Source organism: Mesitornis unicolor, unplaced genomic scaffold (genome assembly GCF_000695765.1).
Source record: "Mesitornis unicolor isolate BGI_N332 unplaced genomic scaffold, ASM69576v1 scaffold16504, whole genome shotgun sequence".
Classification (NCBI taxonomy): Eukaryota; Metazoa; Chordata; class Aves; order Mesitornithiformes; family Mesitornithidae; genus Mesitornis; species Mesitornis unicolor.
In genome coordinates, this window is record NW_010179553.1 from 15,956 (window position 1) to 41,316 (window position 25,361).

The 25,361-nt window shown below is 37.2% G+C and overlaps 1 protein-coding gene across 1 annotated transcript in view; it reads left to right on the forward strand.

Annotated features, from left to right (window-relative positions):
- The window catches only part of COBLL1 (cordon-bleu WH2 repeat protein-like 1), a 35,771-nt gene extending 15,682 nt beyond the window's left edge, over positions 1-20,089 (forward strand). The window contains exons 7-14 of the mRNA XM_010182832.1: positions 4,475-4,619; positions 5,240-5,308; positions 10,548-10,806; positions 13,268-13,353; positions 14,576-14,581; positions 14,755-16,379; positions 17,010-17,186; positions 19,982-20,089. Of these exons, the coding sequence (XP_010181134.1) occupies positions 4,475-4,619; positions 5,240-5,308; positions 10,548-10,806; positions 13,268-13,353; positions 14,576-14,581; positions 14,755-16,379; positions 17,010-17,186; positions 19,982-20,068 (2,454 nt within the window). The 3' untranslated portion in view covers positions 20,069-20,089. The remainder of the gene's footprint in view (positions 1-4,474; positions 4,620-5,239; positions 5,309-10,547; positions 10,807-13,267; positions 13,354-14,575; positions 14,582-14,754; positions 16,380-17,009; positions 17,187-19,981) is intronic.
- Positions 20,090-25,361: the final 5,272 nt, after the last annotated feature.

The following is a 25,361-nucleotide window of genomic DNA, read 5'->3' on the forward strand; positions in this document are numbered from 1 at the left end:
CTCTCTCTTTATATGAGCAGTTACATTCTGGTATGAGGGTTGGAAATTTTTCTGCCTCAATTTCAGAGTAATTATAGAATTGGCTTTCGGAGAGACGTTTAGGGGAAAAATTAGTACAATGGATGTATGGGTAGTTTTTACAAGTTATTATGTAGCACGATTGCTCATTCTATGGGAGACTCAGAAGATAACTAGTAAGCTTAAATAGTTAATGTTGTCCAGCAAATGTCGATGTTTAATCAGGTCGGAAATGCGCATGTTGGTCTAATATTGAAGTCCCTCACTTATTTGTCAGTTCTGGTTTTTAGGCAAGATGGCTCTTGCTAGAAGTATGTTTAGAACTAGCAAGTTTAAATACACTTGCAAGTAGAGGACTCTCAAGGGGTTTTTGCAGTGTGTTGTTGTATAATGCAGTATGTGTGTCTTCACAGTTTTCATAAAAGTAGATGCAATTTTCTAATGATAACACTTCTTTAATAGAAAATTTATTTTAAAAGGAAAGCATTTGATTATATCCAAAATGCCATTGCTGATTTTACTGCTAATGCTTTATTTATAAATACTGGACTGTGGCATCTTCATTTTATCGCATGAATGTTTGTGTTCTTACACTGTTTTCAGTTATTTTAAAGGAGCGTACGTAAACTGTGTTTGGGTAGGAACAATTAAGCGGAGATTTTTTTAGTCAAAATATTTATAAATTAAATGATGGATAGAACTTCTCAACTGCAGAAATATAGTTTGCTTTTATTTACACAACCTTAACTCCTAAAGAAACTCAAATCTCCAGTCTAGCCCTTAGAAAAGGAAGGAGGAGATGGGAGAGTGGGGGAAGGGTGGGAAACAACTAAACCATAAAATATTTCTGAAAAGATTTATCAGCTGCTGTCATGGAGCAGCTTAGTCAAGAGGGAGGGATGCTTAGTCAAGTCAGGAGGGATGAGTTTTGTGCTTAAGAAGATACACCAGAGGCTCAGTTCCCAGAAATTTGATGGTCAGCCCTTTAAAGAAGAAGTTGGGCAGTGAGCACTATGAACATCAGGGAGGTCTTGAATAGAGCCAGTGCTACCTGGGAGAAGACAATGCTCAGGACTACCAGTTTGCTCTTGCTGAAATTTGCATGGAGATCATTTGATATGATTCTGGTATCATTCAGTATTGGTGAACATTGCATGCATCTACTTCTGAGCATACCAAATGCATCACCTTGTCCCCTTATTGTATTTGCTTCTGTTCCAGCAAGTATGTAGATAAATTGTAGGAGAGAATAGCAATATCGGGTGTTTGGACAGACTAACCAGCTGAGTTTCTAGATAAATTGTAGGAGAGAATAGCAATATCGGGTGTTTGGACAGAATAACCAGCTGAGTTTCTTCAGATATATTCTGTATGTCCTTTCTTTCCAATAGGTTAGAGGTGTAGTACTTTCGCTGTAGTACTTTGGCTAAGTTGAAATATTTGGGAAGCGAAGTCGAGTGCATTAATCAAAGAGCAAATACATTTTATTTTTCCTGTTACTCCTTGAACTTACTTTTGTCTGCATACTTGTACAAAGGGAAGAAAAAAACCCCTGGCAATATGGCTAGCAGTGTGTTCTGATTTTCCAGTCACCTGTATATGTTCTGTTAAATCGAGTTACCTACGAAGCAAAAGAGGTGGTGGTACGCAAATGTGTGTATACCCTGATCCTTAGTGTTGAGATATGTGTTCCAGCACGCTGAAATGCTCCACTACCACTACATTCTTTCCCAAGTATTTTTTTTTTTGCCTTCCATTCTAGCAGCAAAATTATTGTGGCTGGAACTTGGGAAGCACTGGCCTGTACAAGTGTCTGCCTGGGGTGGTGTGTGATTTGGTGCCAAATTTGCTCATATACATTTGAGGCTAAAAAGCTTCATATCCACCCTTGCTTTTTCCAGGATGAGGAAGGTTTACGGTGTTAAATGTGAAACTCCTGCATGCATTGTGGAAGTTATGAGAGAGTTCACTGGTGTTTCCACACGAGGACAGTTAATTACTTCAGTGATTCTAACATGATTTTTAAGTGTAACTGATGAAGCACTGGATATCATTGGCAGTTGGTATGACACATGAACACCCAGATGTATATTCCAAAACTTTGTCAGATACTTCTTAATAAGATTTTTTCTCCATCTGTTTAAAGTACTATTTTCACATTACAGCCTTTGTTAGGATTTGAAAGCTCTTAATATTCATATGTTGAATAATTCCTGAGAAAATCTGTTCAGCACTTGAACCTTAACTGGAACATTTAGTACTTTCTCAAAATCTCTCTTTGCAAATCATTTGTTTCTTTGGATGCAAAGGGCAGTAGAAAGGCTTATAAAAATCTTCTGCTAGCATTTGTGCTCTCATGCTGAGAACATTGTTTCCCCTCTACACACACTTGCTGTGCAGGAGGGAACTCTGGTGACATCTGCTGAGCTGAGTGAATGTGTGCTGTGCCAGCCAAGTCAGCTGAGGGAGCCTGCGTGAAGCAGATGAGGGTGCAGACCTCTGAACAGAGAAACAGTGTCCTTGTGCAGGGTGGGAGGAGCTGCAGCTACCGAAGAGGAGAAAAACAGAATTGCCCAACAGCAAGGAGGACAGTGATCTAACAACTAAAAAAGCCTCATTTGGGTAAACAATACTATATCTGACATCCCCTCCTGCATAAATTCAGACGCTTAATACTATTCATTCCTTTTCTTGTAGAGATATTTAGGGACTGTGAATAAGAAACTAGTGTAAAGTGATTTTTGTTGTGTGATATTTTAATCTAGAAACTGACTTGTTTAAAAACTATTCAAGCATGCAAGTAGTTTTAATTAGGAGTGGAGTGCTACGTACTCTGCTGTTCTTAAAAGAACATTTCGCCTTGTGCTTTGCTTTCTCTCCTGAAAACCTTGAGTCCTACTTTGCTGTAAAAGGTTTGAGTTGCTTGCTTTGGCATTACAGTTGTAGGCAGAATTGTGAGAACCTTTTCTTAGAGTGCAGTAAGGTATTAAGGGATCTGTCGTACCTGATGTGGAGGTGGGACAAAGCAGAGGACTGAGTATGCCCCGGGTAGCTCAGGGGATGGTTTTCACCATTCCAATTCATTCATTTGGGTATTGTATTGGGATCTAACAGGAGCTGCCAAAAACTGCTTCACAGACATCTTGTGCTTGTGAGTAATTGTCCTTATAGTTTTGATTGCACGCAACCAAATACTCTAGCTTTTGTTCTTCCCTTACTGTAGGATTTGTATGTGTTCAGTGGCAGCTTTCTAAATGGTAAGCTTCTTATTCCATGGATATTGACATGGTCAACAACTCTGTCAGTGATGTTTTTGAAAGGATTGCTAGTGAAACAGATTTGGAGGTGTGTTTATGCCATCCCTGTTCTTCCATAGTCTGCTTGGTGAAGTGGGCTGGTTTAACTGAAGCACAGAGAAGTTCTCTGAAGATGACCCCACATCCAGTTGCTCTGTGGCTCTTTCTAGTAAGAAATGAATGTCACTGCTGGAGTATATTGTTGAGTAGACAAGTGATAGGCATCAGAATTACTACAGAAATAGGCAGCTGTGTCTAATGCACTCTTTCGTTGTTGGGATCCTGAACATTATAATCCAAATAGATGTGGAAATACAGGGTTTTTTCACCATGAGGCAAACTGCAGTTAAGAGTGGCAGGCAAATTTACAGCCACTGTCTTTTTGACACACAGAATGTATTTTAAAAACAATTTAAAATGCAGTTGGACTGCTATATCATAAAACTACGAAGTCCTCGGTAGGTAGCCTTTTCTATTTTTGTAATGGTTTTCATTGGTTTTGACTTAAGAAATTTTTTGTGTTTTGCTACAATAATGAAGACATTACAATTTAACATCAGTTGGTATTACAATTACTGCTATTACAACTTACTACAGTTTAACTTCAGTATGTATTAGAACAGTTGTACTTTCCAAGATAAGTTTTGAAAGCTGGCATTTAAAACAATATCTATAAAAGCTCGAGTATTTCAGGTAGAAAACCAAAATCCTAATAATTATGCATACAGCCCAATTATGACAGCTTTGGAAGGCAGGGAGAAGGAAATGTTGTGTCATGCCATTTTAGTGAGGTGTAGTTGAGGCTTCTTTCCACAATGATTTTCAGCTACTTTTAGAAATGAACTGTTTGGGGGTTGTAGAATAGCCTTTGGGTACAGAAGAATTCAAATTCTCTTTTATACGGTATGTAACAACTGCTTGTCTTTTACTGCTGTATCTTGTACCTCTGTGAATATATTCAATTACTCTAGAAATTATTTTTTTTTAAACTACTCCTCAGAGGAATTAAGATGAGAAACATAATTTGTTTTGTAATAGGTATATACGCTCACTTTCCCAAATGTATATCATGAATACATTTGGAGAATAATTACTAGAGGTATTTTGCTGTTTTTCTTTGATTGCTAACAATATTCTTCCTCCCTTGTCTCCCTTCCTAGGCTGCTCTGGGTTTAGTACGGAAAGGTTCTCTGCCACTCAGTGACACTGCTTCCGTGAACTCCTCTCTACGGAGGATGAAGCGCAAAGCGCCCTCACCACCCTCTAGAGCACCAGAAGATCAAAGTGAAAGCAGCAGTAAGACTGGTAATGTTTTTATGCTGTTTAATTGGGAGGCAACAGAAAGTATGGCAATTTGGCTAAACTTTAAAGAAATAGCACTTTATGGGATAAGAGCTTCAAGTAAAAATCTGGATGCCAAACATTTTCAGATTGTAAGGAGTGGCAATACGACTTTATGAGATTGGCTCGTGTAATGTGAGAAGTAAGTAGGTTTTAGGGCATGCAGATCAGGAAAAAAAAAAACAACCAGAAAATACCAAATTAATTATAGTTATGTTAACTATAGCAATTGTGTTTGTGTTAAGCAGATGGACTGCTCAGGATGGGGACAAAAGTTTAGCTTTTCTGAATCAGAGAGGGTTTAATAGGACACGGACTGAGAAGAATTTTAGAGAAAGTTTTGTATTGTTTGTCCATAATTCTTGTTTGAGCTAAAATTCAATTCTCTCTGATTCAAAAATACTTAAATGTTGAGATTAAAATGTCTGGGAAATGTGACAGTGAGCACCAGTTGCTTAAGAGAAGGTGCATTTCTTGAGGATCTCTTCAGTTTGTAAGATCACAGTTTAATATTTTACTTAGAACTTTTGTTGGTGTGGAAATTGAGAGGCGATTTAAAAAGTTTGTTATGTGACTTTTTGTAGTAACAATGTCAACAGAATCAGCTCATGCTAAAGTGGAAGAAAGAGCCATTGAAATGCAGTCTGAAACAGGTAGGTTTTTTTTCCAACTGCATTGATAAAATCTACTTCCTTGTGAGCTATGGTAATTCACAGTAATAAATTATTATGCTATAGATATGTCATAAGTATAGAACTAATTTTCATGCTTCAGATCAATTAACTTTTCATTTGAAGTACAATTATGGCTTTTTGAAGATGTTTTCCTTGCTACAGAAACACATGCAATCTATTTTGTATTGGTCTCTGTGCTTTACTTTTAATAAACTAAGTATTATCTGTGTTTTCCCTCTTCCCACTCAAGTTGTAGACAAGAACAAGCCAGAACTTCTGTGGTTTTTGTATACCTTAAAACAAGCCTTTCAAAAGCCAAAGCCGTCTTGTTTTTAGAATGCCACTCTGTGCTGCCCTGGACCTGCATAACCTAGGGGTAGGAGAAAATCTGTCTTCTGGTTTGCATCTGAACAGCCTTTGAAAACTTAAGCTGTAAATATAAACTGTAGGCATAAATAGTCATTTATACATTAAATTAAATCTTTTGTTGGGTGCTATTGAAAAGATGTAATATATGAAAGTATAGCTGTTCAAAATACAGTTCTTTAGCTCCTGAACATGATACTTTTCTAATTTATGCAGTTTGTACTATTAAGTGCTGTTGTTTGTAAGCATCAGACTGTAGAGTTCAGATACAAGATATGGCACCTAGTCTTCTAAAATACTTGTAAAAGTTTTTAGAATAATGAGTTCAGTCAGGAAAAATCACTCTTCACTGTATTTCCCTAAGAATGAAATACATATACACTAAGCATATGGAGTAGCACTGGCATTGTATGAGGCTAAACACTCGGTTTCTGTGCTAGCTGACAGGAACTCTTAAGTAGTTTTCCAGCTGTTTTATTCAAGATGCAAATCAAATTGGTTGGAGTGGTAAAAACTAATGTACCGCAACAGGAGTTGATAAAATCACCTGCCATCCTAGATCTCTGGCAGAGGGGAAAAAACCAAAACCAAACCAACAGTAAATTTGGGCTTGGTTTGTGTTTAGGGTATTTTATGTCAATTGTCAGAAAAGACCTTTAACAGAAATAATACGTAACTTAATAAATGGTGTGAACCTATACCGTGCAGTGTGAGGGTGAAGGTGTGTTGAAGCTGTAACCTTTCCTTTTCCAAGTTGTTGTAGCAGATGAAGGAGAGTAGTCACTTCGAAGTGAATGACTCTTAATGATGTTTATTTGTATGTAATTTTCTGTGTTGAAAACTGTGATTATCTACATGTGCTGAGCCTAAGATGATGAGCAAAGTTATCGTACTATGATATAAAATCAAGGGTTTGGTTTTCTTGAGCTTGTTTGTATCTAAAGATTGTAGATTCATGTTAGAATTTCTGCATTTCCCATGACTGTAATGTCTGAGTGCTGCAGGGATAAACAGTCCTGAACTTCATAGAAATGGCTTGTTTACTTTTCCATAGATTTAGGAACCTCTGCTTGAAGCATTTGAGTTTTGTAATTAAATATTTTAATTTAAATTGTAATGGAAAGAAATAGAAAAATGTAATCATCTTCACTGGGCTTAGAACAGCGAGTTGAGCCCTGGGATTTGCTTCTGCAGTTGGCGACAGTCTTCATTCTTTCATTCTGCTGCTGTCTGTATGTAATGTCCTTTGCTGAAGACTTAATGCAATGCAGTTTTTAAAAATGTAGAGACAAGTCACATAGCACAGCTTTGTTGCCTTTTTTTTTCTTTTTCTCATGGGATACTGCTGCTCTCTGGTGGAATCTCTGAAACTGTCCTGAGGCCTATGTATAAAGATTCCTTTTAGTAAAGCCCATCACGCTGTGAGAACCAATATTCAACTGCAACAAAATCAATTGCAGTACACTTGTCCTATTCCTAGTCTGCTGGATACTAAATTGGACATCATTTGAACTTCACATAAACTCAGTAGTTCCTTCCATTGGATTAATACTGCTCTGTTTGTCAGGCTTCAGGAAGTATTGCACGTTTTTGCTCATCTGTGACTGGCATTCTCAAAGTAGTTTTGTTATGCATCGCTACTTTAGCAAATAAGCAAAAAAGAAGTTAAGCTGCAAATACAGCGTTGCCTTCTGTCCTAAAATGAAGCATTACAAATGTTGAATTTGACTGCAAGTAGTGCACAGCTAATAGACACATGTACGTTCACTGGAACGATGTTATATAAATTGGAACAGGCAGCACTTCTGTTGTGAAATGACAGTTTTCTCATGGCGTCAAAACAGATTGTACCTTCACAAAAGTAGTTTGAAGGCATGTATCTACTAGAATAAACGTTGACAGAGAATTAATTTGAACATTTGGGATTATAACCAACAATTTTTTTTTTCATCAATTATGATTTTTGTTCCCTTTCCCAAAGTTTAATTAATGCTCAGTCTTTTTTCTAGGAAAGAGGGTGAAGTGATGTTTAAAACAAATTAAAATTACAGATTTTTAAATAATTTCCTATCAACCAAATCCCTTGATGTAATCTTATTTGTTACAGTATCTCTTAAGAAAGTTGTTAAGGACTATAGAGTGAAGAGTGAAAACTCTGGCAGATCAGCATGATGTAGTCAGGCTTTGTGTCTTTGGCACTTACAAGCAGAACAGCTCAGTGCAGTGTCAGCCTACTCTGTCGTGCAAAGAGTATTCTTACAGACTCGAAGGAGACTTGCAGTTGATATGTCAGTCATCTTATCAGATATGTCTTCACAATGTCATCCTGTAGGCATTAACAATGTTTTTTTGGGGCGAGTTAAAACTCGGTGACTAATGTTCATAGAGAATAAATTAGACACAGACAAAAATGCAGTTTATATACAGACTTACATATAGAGTATATAAGCAATAAGGCAAGAGGACGTAGCCAGAATTGCCGTAAGTACTTCCTAAAGATATGTTGCATATAAAAACTCTAAGGGTTTGGAAACAACTCATAAAATCTGAACTGTTCCTCTGGGGATTTAGCTGTGTGATGTAACTGAAGGATGGCTGTTAAATGTTGGTTTTGTATCAAGTGTATCAACAGGTGAAAAACCACAAGTTGAAATAATACCAGCCTTGCTTGGAGTTAATGCTGACAAATGAAGTAGAGCACTTTGGAATAAGTGTGAGGGTTGTTTGGCATTATACATTTGCAGGTCAGGTCAGTCCACTCCAGAGCTTGGAAGTGTTTCTAGGACAGAAAAGGACAGACTTTCATGTAGCAGGAACGTCAGCAATGTCTCCTACCAACCCAAGCTGAGTTTCCATCCCATCAGTATAGATACAACTCAGCCTTTGTTATACTCCTCTCCAGAGGAAAAATGGCTGAGATGACAGCAGTGCCTGGGCACGAAGCCATAGCAGCTCCAGAATGCTTCCATTTGTCTTGTCAGAAGTCCTGGCTGTGCTTTGTTGTATAATTCAGGTTTCCACTGAGTATTTAGACTGAAGGTCTTGGTCTTTGTTCCTGTGGCTGGTGATGGCTCAGACCCATGGTGTAATAGTTCCCATCAGTGAAGGAGACAGTGTTCTTGAGAGCTGGTTATGGGCTGTGGAATAGCCTCATCAGGTTTGATGTTTGCCCGCATTCTGTTATGCAGTGTTATGTGTTGTGCTTTGTGACATGTATCTTTGTACACATAAAATCATACTGCTAACACTAGCTCTGCTACTGCTCCCACCCGCACCGCTTTGCAGTCTTGCCCCTCTTTTCCTGGGGATCTAAATCACCTCTGTTCAATGCTGTGACACATGTTGATCACATTGCTTAATGTATAACTACAAAGCTTTATTGCAAGAGTGCAATACAAAAACCTAGAATTAAATAGTAAAATGTTTGCCATTCATAGTTGCTCTGTAGCTGTGAATGAGTAACTTTGGTATTGCTGAACTCTTAACTAATGACCCTATTGGAAAAATCCGTTTCTGTTCTGTACTGAGACTTTCTCCAATGCATACAGTCCTCTATTATGTTTCTACAACAAGGTACTTCTCTAGAAGTACTGGAAGCATTGTAGGATACCAGTCTGTACAAAAATGTCAGTCCAGGATTTTTTGTATTCTGGGATCTGCTACTTTCCAGTATTGCTTGCTTTAAGCCTGTACTTCGTTTTCATTGTTAGACGTGGTTTACACTTGGAAATTTACTGATGCAACTTAGAAAGGCCTGACACCTAATAGTCCAAGTGCAAAGCCTGTGCCTTGCAAACAGGTATCGGTGCATGCAAAGCTGACGGGTATGCCCTGGCCAAGTCAGGCAGAGTGCACTGCTTATATGGCTCAGCTCTTGCCAGTAGCCTTCCATGGCACCATATTGCACTGTATAGATGGAATTACTATTTTCTTTGTGTTACAGAATGCAGGTTGCAAAGCCAAGAGGTTAATTGTATGGTCTACTTACTAATATTTGAAAAATGTGAATCATCATCTTGTTGTAGGAAAATTCCTGGCAGGGAAGTGAAGCTAGAGTTGGTTAGTCCCTCTGGAAATCAAAATAGGCATATTTATTAGTTTGACTTGAAGTACACTGAATTATGTGTGCTCTAATCCAGTAACTAAACCTTTTAGTTTGAACTATGCTCTAGCTGAACACCTCATTATTTTTATGGATTAGCGCTTTCCTCTGTACTTTATTTTTGTGCACTTCTGGTGTAACCCAGAGTACGGCACAAGATACTTCTGTGTTTTAATATATTTGGATGATTACGGGAAGTTTTTGCTAGTGGCAAGCAAACTGGTGAAAACCACAGGTAAAACTGAGATTTGGTTTGCTCTTTAGTTCTCTAACATACCTATATATAGTATAGGTATATTAGAGATATAAAAGATATCTGGTATAAAGGAACTGTGTATTTTAAAACTCATTGGAGAGCTAATGAAAGTATTAAGAAATCTGGGTGAAATAAACTGCCTCCATGAAATTTTGGATTACAGTATTGTTAAATATATTTTGATCTATCCTAATCCAGTACTTGGGTTAAACAAGGCAAATGTTATACAGTAGTTACAGATGTAGAAATACAGTGGCATGGTGATGAGCATATTCTCACATGTAAAAAGAGAGAACTGGAAAGAAGAAGAAAATGCTGTGAAGTTAAAACTCTGAGTATTTTTTTTTTTTGGCCTGAATTGTGAAGTCTTGTCAGTTTTCCTTCTTTAAACTCCTTAGGCTGACTTCACGGTCTCTTTGTATCTACACCTTGCATTGAGATTTTTTGGTTTTTGTTGTTGTTGTTGTTTTTTCTTCTTCTTTATGTGAGTGCAGGTGTAAGGAGCTCAGAATACAACCTGGAAGAAATTGATGAAAGAGAAGAGATGGTTGTGCAACAGAGAGAGGACAGTGAAAGTACAAATACCTCTCTCAGGACAGGAGAGGTTACTGCAGCCTTCAGCTCTGCCGAGGTGCCGTTGGAAATTGAAAGAAATGATCCTGCTTCACCAGCTCCAGTTCCTGGCAGTGTTTTGGTAGACAACTCACAAAGCTTCAAGGAAGAAAAACAAGAAAATATGAGCACAGATGGCAAGTAAGTACGTTTTGTGACAAAGAAAGGAGCATTGGGGAGGGAATGGGGGAGGCAAAATGTAGAGTACTGTTTCATTGTGGAGCGCAGAATAGAGAATTGTGAGTGAGGAATGAGCTTGATATGCTTAGCTTTCATTGTAGCAGTCTTCTGTACAGAGTAATTCATGAAGCTTTTCAACAAAGATTACAAAGAAGTGTTCTCCAGGCTATTCTGTTTAAGCCTCTCTTTCCTTACTATGCAGACAGCCGGATCCCACAGAAGCTGAACCTGCTTCTAAAATACCCAACATATTTACTACAAATAAAAATCTGGATTGATTAGTTAAATGAGAATTTACAAATTGAGGAAAACCAGGTGATCGGCCATTTCTGTTCTTCTGGGCACAGTTATCTATTGCTTGCATATTTACTTTGGTTTTAATTTTTCTTTTATCTTTTCCTTATATGTTAGCCAGTTTTCTTGACCTGTCTCAATCCATCTGCTCTCAGGAAAACAAGTTAATTCTTTCTTTTTAAAGAATAAACACATTAGTTTTCTTAACTGCTCTTTTTCCCTTTTGGTGATGCTGTACCTTTGCCCTTCAGCATGTTTGTTAAACTACCTGACTCAGCAGGTTTCCAACATGAGTTCGTGCCTGCTTGAAATAAATGTTGATTGTCCAGAGAAGTCCCATTGTGTTAATGTAATTCACTATTTCTCTGTTCCCTGGGGCAACTAAACTGGCTACTGTTCCCATTTTAAATTGAAAGAACTATTTCAATTATTGTGCTGAAGCCAAAATGTGTGAATGCTCTAGTAGCCAAGAACTTTCAAGGTAGCACAGAGAGCTTTGACGTGTATTTCAAGGGTCTTTTTTGTCAGTCCAAGGCCAAATGGGGCTTTGCAAAAATCTTTGGTGCTCTGTCCTGACAAATATTGTGCCGGTTGCTTGGGTGTGTCTGCTCTATGGCAATCTACAAGGAGGAGGATCAGCCAAATGCTATTTTTAAGTTGTCTTGAACTTGCAGATTATCAGACCTGTGTTACTGGGTCAATTTGGCCAATTGTCCTGGGGATGTCTCTTTTTTTTTTTTTTTGTCCCACAAATCTGCAATAGCCTTTCATGGCCGACAGTCCTGGTGAGTATGGTCCGGTGTGCACTGACCCCTAACTTTAGAGTTTGGCAATCTTTTCTTTCCTGAAATATCACAGGGGTTCCAGAATGAGGACTAAGGTTTCTCTGACATTATATTTCTGGAAACCTTTTAATAATGCAGATCTTTTATGTAATATGTAGTTACTTTGAAGAATTGTTTTTTAACCAAACCAGAGATATGTGTAATATTCCAGTCAAACCCACTGATTTCTGTAATGATATTCTGTAGCCCTTGGTCTTTTTGTTTGTCAGTTTGTTTTTTAAACAGTTCAGCCTGTTGTGAATCCTTGTAGTTCATTCCTTCAGCTGTGCTCACGGGAATGGAGATAAGCAGGAGTATGGAGTACAGGACTGAGCTTTAACTTTCTTCTAACAATAATTTTGAATGCATATGCTCCTGTGTAGTGGTTTATTGGACACTTAGTGTGTTTTGGACAAGCAACATGAGAATGGATGATTATGGAGAAATATATAATTGTAAATGATTAAAAGCAGATCTTTCTACTTAAGACACTGATTCCTGACAACTAATATATTTGATGTGATAAATGAATTGGGATGTTCCTAATACCAGTATTTGTAACTACAGAAAATAAAATATCTTAACAGAGATGTAAATTTGAATTTCTAATTTTTTTTAAAGAGAGATTTTGAGTATTTTGGCCTTTTTTCACTTACCTTTTTGAGTCAAGCACTTAACATTTCCCTCCCAAGAGATAAAGGGCTCTTCCAGCATTTGGGCAGTTCTCTTGTTCACCGTGATCTGAGGACAGAAACTGTATGCATTTGCAAAATGTTTAGTATGCAAGTGATACATTTGATGCCTATTTCTTTGCTGTTCTCAAGATATTTCTTGAAAATTACACACAATTTTGCGTTGTTATTTTGAAAACTCTGCACGGCACGTATGTTCATATGCAGCCAGCACCTCATGCAGCTTCCTGTATATCATGTTGGGGACAAAATCAAGGACATGTTTTAAATGTTGTGGTGTCAGAACACTAAGAACACTGTTATATGAATTATAAACAATCACCTTTGTGGCTTCACTGAAACTGAGTTGTTACTGGAAACAACTGGGCCTTGTTCAAACTGCAGAAGTAAACAAAAGGAGGAAAAGAAGGGAAAGGAAAACTGATCATCTGCTTACACAGAAGAGAGTGAAGCTGCATGTCATTTTGGTAAAATATCATACCAGCATTTCCTCTTCTTTAAAAAAAATTCAGTCTATTCTGCTGAATACTCCAGTGTTTGGCAGTGTGATTCTATTTTGTCCATCTGTGTTTGGACATACCAGCATATTTAATGTACTGTTGTGCTTTGCAGAGGACTACAGACTCAGATAAGCAGTGAGCAAGCTGCATTTGAAAAAGACAGGAAGCTTAAAATGTTGGATCAAAACAAAAATGATGGTGAGTAGTTCCCACTCATTTTTAATACTTCAAAACAAGGTTGAAGAGAACTTTTGTATTCTTTTGAAAAAAAATGACAATACAGTCAAACTCTTTAATTGTCAGGTTATTAATCGTCAGGTTATTTTTCTTTATACTTTCTCTAGCTGGTGTATACACTTTGAGGTGACAAGAATTGACTGTAGTTTTGGTTTTATTTTTTTGTGATTTTATTTTCAGTGGTTTTTTATTACTTCCTGTAGCAGTAGTCAAAGCTGCATCACACTGTTGTAGGCAGTACAGGTGGAGCAGTGCAGAGCAGAGCGGGTCTGGACACAGAGGTTATCCTGCCATGTGGTGTGACGTGCACTGCCCCACACCAGGCATGGAAATGCCACCCGTTGTTCTTTCGTTACGGAATTAGTGTGAATTTTCTGCATGAAAATGCAAATATTTTTAAATACAAATAGAACAAAGCGACACACTGATTTGAAAAGAAATTATAACATCCTGTGCATCTAATGGATCATAAATTTTCCTGTGGATTTAGTGACCCGACTGATTTATTTTATGCTTTTGTGACACTGATTTCCAGATTTATATATTAGGCCTTCCATAGTCTTTTATATGCAGTACACCTCTGTTCGTAAATCATAACAACATACTGTATGAGTCCTGTTTATATGTTTTAACCACCTTTGTATAAGCTTTGTATATGTATAAGTTTGAACTACTTTTTTTTTTCCAAAATACCACCGCAAATGGTTATTTCTAAAGACTGTAAATTTCCCCAATATTGTGTTTAAAACAATTTGACCAAAATACTCCTGTGTTTTGGAGAGAACTATGTGTGTTTAGTCCAGGGCAGAAAATTGATTTATCAGACCTGTGAAACAGTTGGAAAAATAGAGTTGGAAAATTGCTTTTGTCTGTATGTTTTCCAGTTGTTCTCATGTACAAATACATAAGGTGTAGTTGACAAATACAACATTTGTAATGTTAAAACTAAGGAACAGAAGCCAGATAAGTGTGGAACTTGAATAAAAAAATGCATCTAACTTAATATTCAGTAGTCCTTGAGCACTTGATTCACTGATTACCTATATAATCAACTGAAATTCATTAGCACTTTTTACATTATTCTAGAATAGAGTTTTCTGTTAAGTTTATGCATGCCATAAGTAGCCTGTCAATTAAGGAAGAATATCTGAGTTAGTAGAATACTATTATTTGGCAATATTAGTTAAAGGTAAGTATATCTTTAAATAGCCTTTAAAAGTAAGTGTTAAGGAAAACTTTAATATCCGTGAGGAGCTAGTCCTTGTAGTTAAATATATTGGATATGGGGCTTCATGATCTAAGGGGGAAAGTTGAATCATTTTGGCATTTGTATTAATTTTGGAATCTCTCTTTAACCTAAAGATCACAGTGATACAAAACTCCTTCCAACAACAGAAGAAGGGAAAGAACTTCAGACAGCCAAAATTGAAACAGTGGATTTTAGAGAAAATAACAAGCTTGAAGGTGACAGACTATCGAACTGCCAGCCATGTAAAAATGACATTTCTGTAAGTCATAGGAATTATCCTCAACTGATTCCAGAAAAGCAAGATCAGAAAACAAATCAAACCAGCTCGGACACAGTGAAAACTCAGGATGTGGCAATCCAGGCAGGTCCATCAGATAGCAATTTGGGAAGGACTACACAGAAAGAAATTATTGTTTCTCAGGGTTGTGACTCATCCAGATTCAGAGGACTGGTCCCTCAACACAACACAGATATAAACAACCCCCTTCTTCAAGTGCTGCATGGAATACAAAAGGATGAAGGTACTTTAATGGAGCAAAATCTTGAGACACAAGAAGTTACCCCTGAAAAAGCAATTCCTGTAAGAGATCAGAGTCACATTTGTATAAATGGCAGTAATTTCCCTTCACCAGAAACAACTGCAAAAACTCCAGATGGCTCTCCTGTAAAAGATTACCCTTTTTATAGACAGGACACCAAACCTAAACGGAGGCCTGCTAATGAAATTACAAGAGATTACATACCAAAAATTGGAATGACTACTTATAAAATAGTGCCTCCAAAATCCTTAGAAATAATGAAGAGCTGGGAATCAGAAATTCCATCAGATTTTAAGGATCAAGAGGTATCTACTTTCGAAAACTCTCTGAAGCATGAAGACTCCAAAGAAATCACAGTGCAGGCTGAAATTCCTCATCTTCCAAAAAGTGTGGGTCATTTACAGGTTGGTTCACAGAATGAACCTGCAGCAGCAAAGGTTCTGCTGCACAGAGCGAACAGCATTTCTGAACGCGTTGTGATGTCTGGAGCTGTGATTACTACTGAGAGCAACTGGATGGAAACAGAGTCTTCCAAACAGCGTGTCCCACTCATGCTAAGCTTGGATAATACAAATGCTGCTCCTGAGACTCAGGACAAGTCAAATGCATTAAGTCCTACAACGAAGCCTAGTTCTTTTTATCTGCAGATGCAACGAAGAGCTTCAGGTCACTATGTGACATCTGCAATTGCCAGAAGTACTGTTTGTGCTCCTCATTCCATTCAAAATGAAGCTAAAATTACAGAGATGGGAAAAAAAGTCTCATCACCTGATCCAACCTCTTTAACTTTACATAAAACAAGTACTTCCTCTCTTCCAGCAGATGAAGAAAAAGTCGATGATGGAAAAAAAATTGAATCTTCCACTTCTCCTGCTAAAAGCAATATACCTTCAAGTTTTCCCTCCTGTCCGCCAGCACCATTGTACTTAAGAACTCTAAGAACTTTTGCAGTTCCAAAGCTGTACTCTAGTTCGAGACCATCCCCTTTTGCTCTTGCTGTCTCTTCTGCAGTCAAAAGGTCACAGTCGTTCAATAAGACACGTACAATCACTAGCCAGGCGCCAAGAGAGGAATTTCCTGCAGAACTCCCCTCTGCTGCTTCAACAGCTGAATTCTCCTCAGCTATCTCCATGTCTCAAGTGAAAAGCCCTTCCTTACAGATCATAACAGGGGGGTCACAGAATAGTCTAATGGATAAGGTAACCTTTATTTCTAATACTGGTTGACTGTTGATCCACTGTCATCTAGTGTGACTAGTCTAGAGGCTAGGCTTTGATCTGCTTCTGGATCATAAAGTGCTGTTTGTATACAATGTGAACACCCTGTGGTACATGTCTAGCAGTAGCACAGTATTCGGATGAAATACAGGAAAACATGGAATGTTAAAGTGAAAACACCGTAATTCAAATTACTGGAAATTATCTCTTGCCATTATTAGCATCCTCTACTTCAAACAACAGTAAATTAAATGTAATCATGTATACTCGATATACCTATTTTTATCTTCAGAGTGCTTATGATTTATTCTTTATGGTTCTGCGTGTTGACTTCTTAAATTTAATTCTGAGTACTGTGATCAGTTTGGCTTCAAGTGATCATGGCACAAACACTTGAACAGGGTAATAAGATTTTGCTGGCATAATTATCTAAGGGAGAAACTATGTGCTGTAGTGGAAATGTGGCAGATCTCTGAAATTTCGAATGAAGTAAATGCTAGAACGGTGGCAGTTTAATATGCAAACTTGTGCCAGGTTGACTGTTTTCCGTTTATGACTAATTGAGATTAAAGGGTTTTGTTTTGTTTTCCTTCCCACTTCTTCCCTTTATAGAAAGGCAGCAATGTGAATAGCGAGCAGAAGAGTCAGGCGCAGTCAGGTGCTTCCACTGACCACCCACCCCCTGTCACTAAAGCTGCGATGACGTTCCAGCGCTCTGACCCAGAACAGATCCACCAGAGCTTGCTGACTGCAATCCGCTCTGGAGAAGCTGCTGCCAAATTGAAAAGGGTGAGTTTTCATCACTGCATCCACAACAATGAACTCATGGTACTTCCTTCAAAATTACCATATTAATGCCTGACACTACAAGCAGTTAGCTTTGGCACAAAGTGCTGCCAGGAGGTCTCTAACAATGGAAAGGGAGGTGGGGAGGAGAGCTCAGTTTTTCAGAATAAAATGGTGAATGCATGTGCAAAGCTTTGTATGTCCATATTTTCAAAGAGTACAAATACAATCAGAAATCTTCCTGAAATGAATTAGAAATCTCTAAGTTATCAATTAGTTATCTCTTTCATAAAATCAGGGACATACTCAATTATTTGGTTTTGTTTGTGTGGTTTGAAGTGGTATGGTTTTAGACATACGCTAAGCAGCTTCACCCCAGACCTGAAGTAGCTGCAGTCTTTTGCAGGTAGATAGCACATAAGTTCTGAAGATCTTATTTTTCTGTTTATTAGGCTCTATCAGGTCCTTAATTCTTCTGAAATGTACTTCAAGCCTCCTGCTGCTGTTTAGTATTAGTGACATATTTCTCAATGTTTTGTCAACAGTCATAGCAGACTGTTCTTGACCCAGCATTAGTATTGTGCATTCTGCATAGAAGAATAATTTTCCATTGCAGAAGGTTAGAGAAATTCAGTAGTTCTTATTTCTCTTCCTTATCTCACTTGAAATTTGAAAGAAACAAATTGTGTGGGGTGGGTAGATGGGAGGGATTTTTTGGTTTTATGAAAGTCTGTGATTCCCTAGGTTCAAAATCTCTCAGTGGATGTTCAGAGACAAACAATCCATTCCATGCATGAGGTTTTGTTTTATTGTGGTATTGCAACAGACTAGTAGACCTCCTCTCGTTTCTGCACTCAGTAAGAAGATTCAGTTTCCTGGAAAGGTTACAAGTGTGCTTAAGTAGTTTTTGACTTCTAGTCAGTGAAAGTGGTACACGATACACCGCAGTATTACTTCTAACTAGATGTCAGTAACGGTAGCCACTTTACAAACAGGGTAAGATTAAGCAAATACTGTTTTGTTCAGAGTAACTTAGAGGTCAAATCTATGTGCTTTACTGAAAATATTGTTTGGATTTTGTACATATTTTTATTTAGGGAGGGGGTCCTTCTCCAATGCATAATTACATTCTGAATAATACTGAACTTTATTTTGCATGGTATGTGAACTTTGTTTTATGACTCTATGGGAAATACGCATAGGCATGGCTGTTGGCACAGTAGCTTATAGCTGTTTTAAAAAATGAAATTCATAATGTGCTTTTCAAAATTAAAGTAGTCTATTTCTACTAGAAAGAAAACAAAAGCTTGATTATATGGTTATTCATTCTTTTCCAATAGAAATGTTCTTAGGGTAAATTTGATGCCATATAGTCCTTATCCATCTAGGTACAAGAATGGCATGGGGAAATAGAGGGAGATGGTGATTGAAGCCCTTTTTCCCCTCCCTTTCTCATCTGTGGGTGGGAGATGTTCTTTCTTACTATAGTATCTGCTGAGGCTGGAGGTGAGGAGAGGGCTATACTTTTTAAGGAGAAATTATAATAATGAAGATGCTGTAAGTGTAAAGAAAAAAAAGGGCATTCTGCAACACAGAAATCTGAAACAGGCTTTAAAAAAACTCTGAAAAAACACAAAAAAATGCAGTGAAGAACCCACTGAAATTTTTCCAAACATAAAATCGTACATGCTGTTCTTTTCACTCTTACCCAGAGCACATATTCTGTGGTACAGGTATTTCTGACAGCAGAAAGAGAAGCTTTTTGGCCTATGGCAAATTTAATAAAAACGTGGTCTCATTTTATGTTTAACACAGAGAACTGTAGTAAGACAGATAAATTAAGCATTTTGTGTCAATAACTTAATAGCACTCAAAAGTGATTTCCAGTATTGAAAAGACTTTTTAAATGCATTCACCTCATAGCTTCCACTAGTGTGTGGCACTCGGTAAAAGGAGTGATAACCTGATCCACTTGAACTGTGAAAGAGGTTTGTCAGGTGCTTGCTTCTCTTTTTACTTCTTACCATTCTCTCCCTTCTTTCAGCTCTGTGAAGGAATCATAAAAAAAGGAAAAATATGCTGGCACCACAAGCCAAATTCTTTGACTTTTTCCCCTGTTTTATTTAATATGTAGTATGCAGTGCTGAGATCTGTGCCCTTTTGTGTCGCTGATCTTTTCTGTTCAGTAGGGCCCTCAGTAATTACGAACCTAAAGTGGGTCAAGTGATGTTTCTTTTTAACCAGAATACTTTCCTTGTGTTTAGTAAACTGTGTGCTGTGGTGTGTGAAGCTCCCCTGAAAATCAGAACTTTGCTGTCTATCCTAAAAGTTGTAGTTTGCACCTGATAAAAGAAACTTTACCATGGTATAAAGGAGCATTAGAAGAAGTTATTAGAAAGCAGCTCTATTCAGTATTTTTTAAAAAAGTGTTTGGTTCTGTGGTGGTTTTTTAAGAATTTCTTTGCAACCAGGTCTGGAGAAGGACTTAAAATTATGAGTGTTTTGAATAGTTTTATATGTGGAATTTTTAGGTAGGATAAAATATGCTTTTTAACATATTGTTTAACATACTGTTTTTTAAGTAATTTCTTGTATTTCCACTTCTGTGGTGTATGTGCTTTGTTCAGAAGTCACATAGGAGATCTTTCACGGTGATGAGAAAAATGCTAACTGAAGTAACAGTACTTCTGCTTCTTTGAGGTAATACTGTGTAACTTGCTACAGAGAGAAAAGTCTGAAAAGTTAGATTAATATTTCTCTTTTCTTTCCTCTTCCCCCCTCCCCCCCACTGCCTCCAGGTTGGTCCTCCATCCAGCACCATGTCTGTCAATGGAAGAGCCAGGCTTACTCATTTGTATTCCACAGAAGCAAAAGCTAATCACTAGATATTATACCAAATATCTTGCACTTTACTACTGCTTCATAGGCCAACTTAATACTAACTAAAAATTTTTTGAAAATGTAAATGCAACTATATGTTAATATATTTTTGTCACTTGTTATAGGAATTTCAAGCTGGGTCCTTTGATGCCTTGGAAAAATTATTAGAATATGTAAATTACGGTAATACTTTGCCTTTTTCTCTTTATAAAGCTGACTATGCTGCTAAAAGGTGTGAGAGAAGGTGCAGATGAGCTTTGCTTATGTTAGAATAAGAATCAAAAATTCTTGATTTTAGCCTTCAAGATTGAACTCTATGTAGCACTGTGCTGAAATTACAGATTTAAAGCAATCCAACAGTTTTAGATAATTAATTTTCAATTGTGTATTACTTTAACAGATTATATGAATTTAAATCTACCACATGCTGCCTCCATATTAGTTTAAATTAAATATGTAATTAGTAGAAAATCTTAATTATATGCAATACTTTGTTTCTCTTGAAAATATGGATGGTTTTGTTTCTTCAGCTAAGAGTAGCTGGGATGAGTTTTGTTTTTTGTTTGTTTTTTTTAAGTCTCCTTTAATTTTTCCTGGTAGCACACACATAAAAAATCAGGACATAAATTATTGGAAATTTTTGTACTACTTGAAAACTGTTCTTAACAGTAGCACTACATGACGCTTCTTATCTGCTCTTTGACTACCTGTATACAGTATTTACCTAGTACTTGGATAAGCAACACTTTTTGTGAACCAGATATATTTTAAAGTAGTCATCAGCATATAGTCACTTACTGATAAAATACAAATTCCAGATTTGATACTTAATGAAATAGAAGGATTTTTTTTCCACTGGAAGTATGACTAAATAATGAACTGCTTTGGACTTATTAATGTAAAATATTTTAATCTTAAAGCAGCACAATAACACACTTACAAAGCATTCTTGTGTCTGAGAGTGTCTATTTATAGATTAAGCATTAAATACCAAAATGGGAATATATCTGAAAAGAAAATGCTTCATGTTATATTTTATCTATTTTGCATTTCTTATCAAGGGCATACATTTTGGGGATGGGGTGGAAATATGATCATACTCATGACGAAATAGCTGGATTATGGATGTGTGCAGCAAGTGCTGGGGTATTTGCCATATTAAAATATTTTCTTGCTGGATTTGATTTAAATAAAAGTAATTGTATTTAGTTTCTATTCTTTAACAATATATTTATTTTGTACTTTAGAGACATTCTTTAACTTAGTTTTAGAAACTGATCTATATGTGCATTTCAAAGGGTTATTAATGGATTGCTGCCAGGTTTTTGTGCAATAACCTCAGAGAGGTCTCATTACTTTAAAAATGCAGAGTCAATTATTGATTACAAATAACAGTGTTAACTTAATGCTGAAACCCTTCAAGGAATGTTTTAGTAAGTAAAAATTCGTAAAGAGAGCTGATGATCATTTGTTCACTGCTGTTCTCTCATGTTTTCTCTTCTATATCATAGTCCCCTGTCAATGTGTGTTACCAGTTTCTTCTCCAACTTGTTCTTGCCTCCAATCAAGGGCTAATTCCAAGGATGGGGGCAACCCACATGGTAGTTCAAAAGAGGTGTTTCAGGGTCTGATTGCAAAAAGAACACTTCATTCTTCATGTGAAAAACGGTGAGGTAGTAGAAGTAGGGTTTTCTTCTAGTTTCTAACTGAGGCTTACATTCTAGATTTCACTGTGTCTTGAGGGACAGACTTGAAAATTGTAACTCTCCCGGGATTTCAGTGTCTGTGATCGTTGTGATATTTGAAGTCCATGTTTTCAGCATTCTTATTCAAAATGCTGATCTGTAAGTGCCATGGAGAGGTGGTACTGCAAAAGGAATCTCTTTGTACTTTGGGTGGGAGGGGGTTACGTGTTTTTGCTCAAACCTATGTATTCTCTGCCAAGGTGACTAAAGTTATTTCATCGGACTAATTTAATCTCTGTCTGTGGTAATACACGTCTGCATGATATTTTACTATTTCAACCAAATCGGTGGAGTCCAGTTATTCTGTTTTGGGGGAAAGATCAAATAACCTTGCTTTGTTGTTGTTTTCTTTGGTTTTGACTACAGAACTATACTAGTGTATATTCCTTAGTCCCATATGTTAAAAATATATTGCCCTTTTATGTAAACTTCTGAAGGCAAATATCATCTTATGTAACAGAGATCAAAACTAAAAACACTTTGCTTGAATTTTAGCATTTCTTGTCTTTGTAACTGAACTTGTGTGATAATTAACTGAAATGTCTACACACGATAGTGCCATGAAACTCTTCAATAGTATTTTCTGTTACTAGCTGGCAATATTGTTTAGCAGCACTTTCTCTTCCCCCCTTCTTCCAACATATATATGTAAGATATTTTTAAATCTTGTTACTGTATAACTAGAGACTCTTTTTTTTTTTTCTTATACTCTTGTATTAAATTCTACCAGAAAAACTCTTATTAATGAACTTGACATCTTTATTCACTGTTCAACAATGAAAACATTTCTGCTCAAGTAACAACTAAATGTTTCTAGCAACTGCAAGCCCATGTTAGACAGCAGTAAATTTTTGTTGGGGATGCCTTACATAAGGGAGAACAGACTGTTTTTTGGCCCAAGAATACTTGCAGTTTGGGCAACCTGAGCTACAGATGTCTTCCAAAAGAAGGCAACTAGTTATGCCATACCACTTACAATCTCCTTGCTGCTTTTGAACAGCAAGCAAAATGTTTAGGGAAGAAAAGTTAGGATATTGCAGTAAATGAATGTCAGTATCATTGTACAGACAACATATCAGGCCCTAATAAAGGTGTGCTATGACTTACTCTTGTGAGTTCTTTGAAGAAGCAGCAGCTACCCATGTAGCAAGTAGCACAGTGGGATCTTGGTCTGCCTCTGACTCCATGACATTATACATCAAGTAGGGCTAGAAAACAGAAGATAGTAAAAGCTATCTTGTTAGTAAATCATTATAGATTATATATATTTTTTTTTATTCTACAGAAGAATACAATTAAGACTATGAGTGTACCTGGAGAAGGGAACAGTTTTGCTGGGAGAGTATCGCCAGATAATATTTGGAAATATTGTTGTGACTGGAGGTCTTAAGGCCAAGGCAAGACACTTGCAGCTGAAAGATGTTAAACCACTGGATGTCTCCATTTTGGGGAAGTACATTTAGTAATCGGTACCCTAGTTTTGCCTAGCTACTTGTGATTTGTACCCTAATATATTGTAGTATACAACATGAAGCAAGAAAGGCATTAAAATGACAAGGATATGGAACAGGAGGCGTGGGATCACACATACTAGATAGAGGATGAGAATATAACATGAGAGCAGCTAATGGTGTTAATTTTAAGTTTGTACAGGTACCCGTTGCCAGCCAGAGCAAACAGTCTCAGTTAGAGCTGCTTAGAATCCTCTTTTAACGCACAGTTGCAAGGAAGGTTGAAAGAATTCTGTTAAGTAGAAACAAAGAAAAGATGCTGTTGAGCAGCTGGGTGTACATCTTTTAATGGCTGAACTTGATGATCTTTAAGGTCTTCTCCAACCATAACGATTCTATGTAATGCTTGGCCAGAGTGTATCTTCGAGGTGTTGGACAACTACAACTAGTTAGAAGAGTAACTGTAAATGACTGAGTTGATGGGTTGGTAGCCAAGCAAATAGAGCTCTCTGCAGAAGGGAAAATGTGCCTTGATTGTCTATGTTCATGTTAACAGAATGTGAGGCTGCAGTCAAAATAATGTGTTTGGACCAAAGCTGCCATCTTCACAGGCATGACAACTGTTCCTGGGTGCTGTGAATGGTCTGAGGTTCTGAAGCTGCAGTGTTCTGTTCAGCTTGGCTGCCGGCTGGTTAGCTGAGTCTGAAACATCACTTGTTAGAGATGGATTTCTTACGAAGTCTGTTTCGATGATTAAGCAAAGCAGTAGCAATATCAATGGAAATGCTTCACAGCTTTTAATTGTAAAGGATGCTTTCTATGTGGATTATTTTATACAGTCCCATTGAATATCAGGTAAGGCAAGTTGTTGTTTTTTTTTCTTTAAAATTTCTGATTTGGTAGCTTTGTGAGAGGGAAGGTGTCCTTGTTAAAATGACATTAAATTTGCAAATAATGGAACACTGCACTATAAAAAAATACTTCAGTTTGTTTTATCTTCCTTGTTAGAACTATGTGGCATGGTAACTAGCACAGAAACTGTGTCAAGAATCTATCACAATGTATTGTATATAAAGTTGCATTATTTTTTGTCAGCTGTTCCTGCTTATTAACGTAAGCACTTAGCACCTTGACATTTTTGGTGTGTATATGTTTTCAAGGAGCAGATTCGGAAGAGATGTAGAGTTTTCTCTTTTTAGCTGTATTAAACCTCACATTCACATAGCAGTACCTAACAGCTATGTGTTGAAGTGAAGAAGGAGTGGATGAATGCTTCCCATCACACTGGAAAGACCACTAAAGTGGTCTTAGTTATTCCTAAATTATTCAAGACACTTTAAAGAATAAAAGCAATGGGAGGGGGAGGAAGAGGGAATGAGGTAGATAAAAAGGAGTTCTGTTTTTCTTGATCTGAAGAGTCACCACTTCTGTGAGGACAGGCAGAAGGATATTTCTAGTCCTCCCCTGTTTAATGCACAAAGGAGTAATCTTTAACAGACAAAGTATCAGTTGAGGAATAACTTTACTTGCTTCCCAGTGGAAGATGTTGAGTGAACTTGGCATTCATCACTGTCTTACAATAGGAGGTGCTGCTTCTCCATCTATGTTTCCCATTTCATATTTTCTTCTTTTGGCTTCAGGGTTCTACAAATACTGTGCCATTTTGGAATGTGTGGGTACAAGCCAGAAATTAAAAGCTTAACTCTGAAAGCCTGATAACTTGTGATCCCCATTCATGCAATCAGTACAATGATGAAAATGCAGTCCTGTGCAGGACAGGCATTGTTCTGCATTTGCTAATATAGCAATGAAAGAAAAATCTCTTAGCTGTGAGAATGGGAGAAACAACTGCATCTGAAAAGGACACTTAAACTATTAGGAAATTTTAACTACATCTATTTGTAATCTTGATTTCGAAGTGACTGTGCATGTATAACTTAGGGTCTGGAAATAACAGGCTGCATCATCTCCAACAGGAATAGATACAACTCCAGTGCCAAAAAGAACCCAGAAGAGCTGGATTTGGATGTAAAGTTGCAAATTCCTCTGTGAACATCTCAGACTTTGAGAACAATCTTGTGCTAATAACATACTACAGCCAA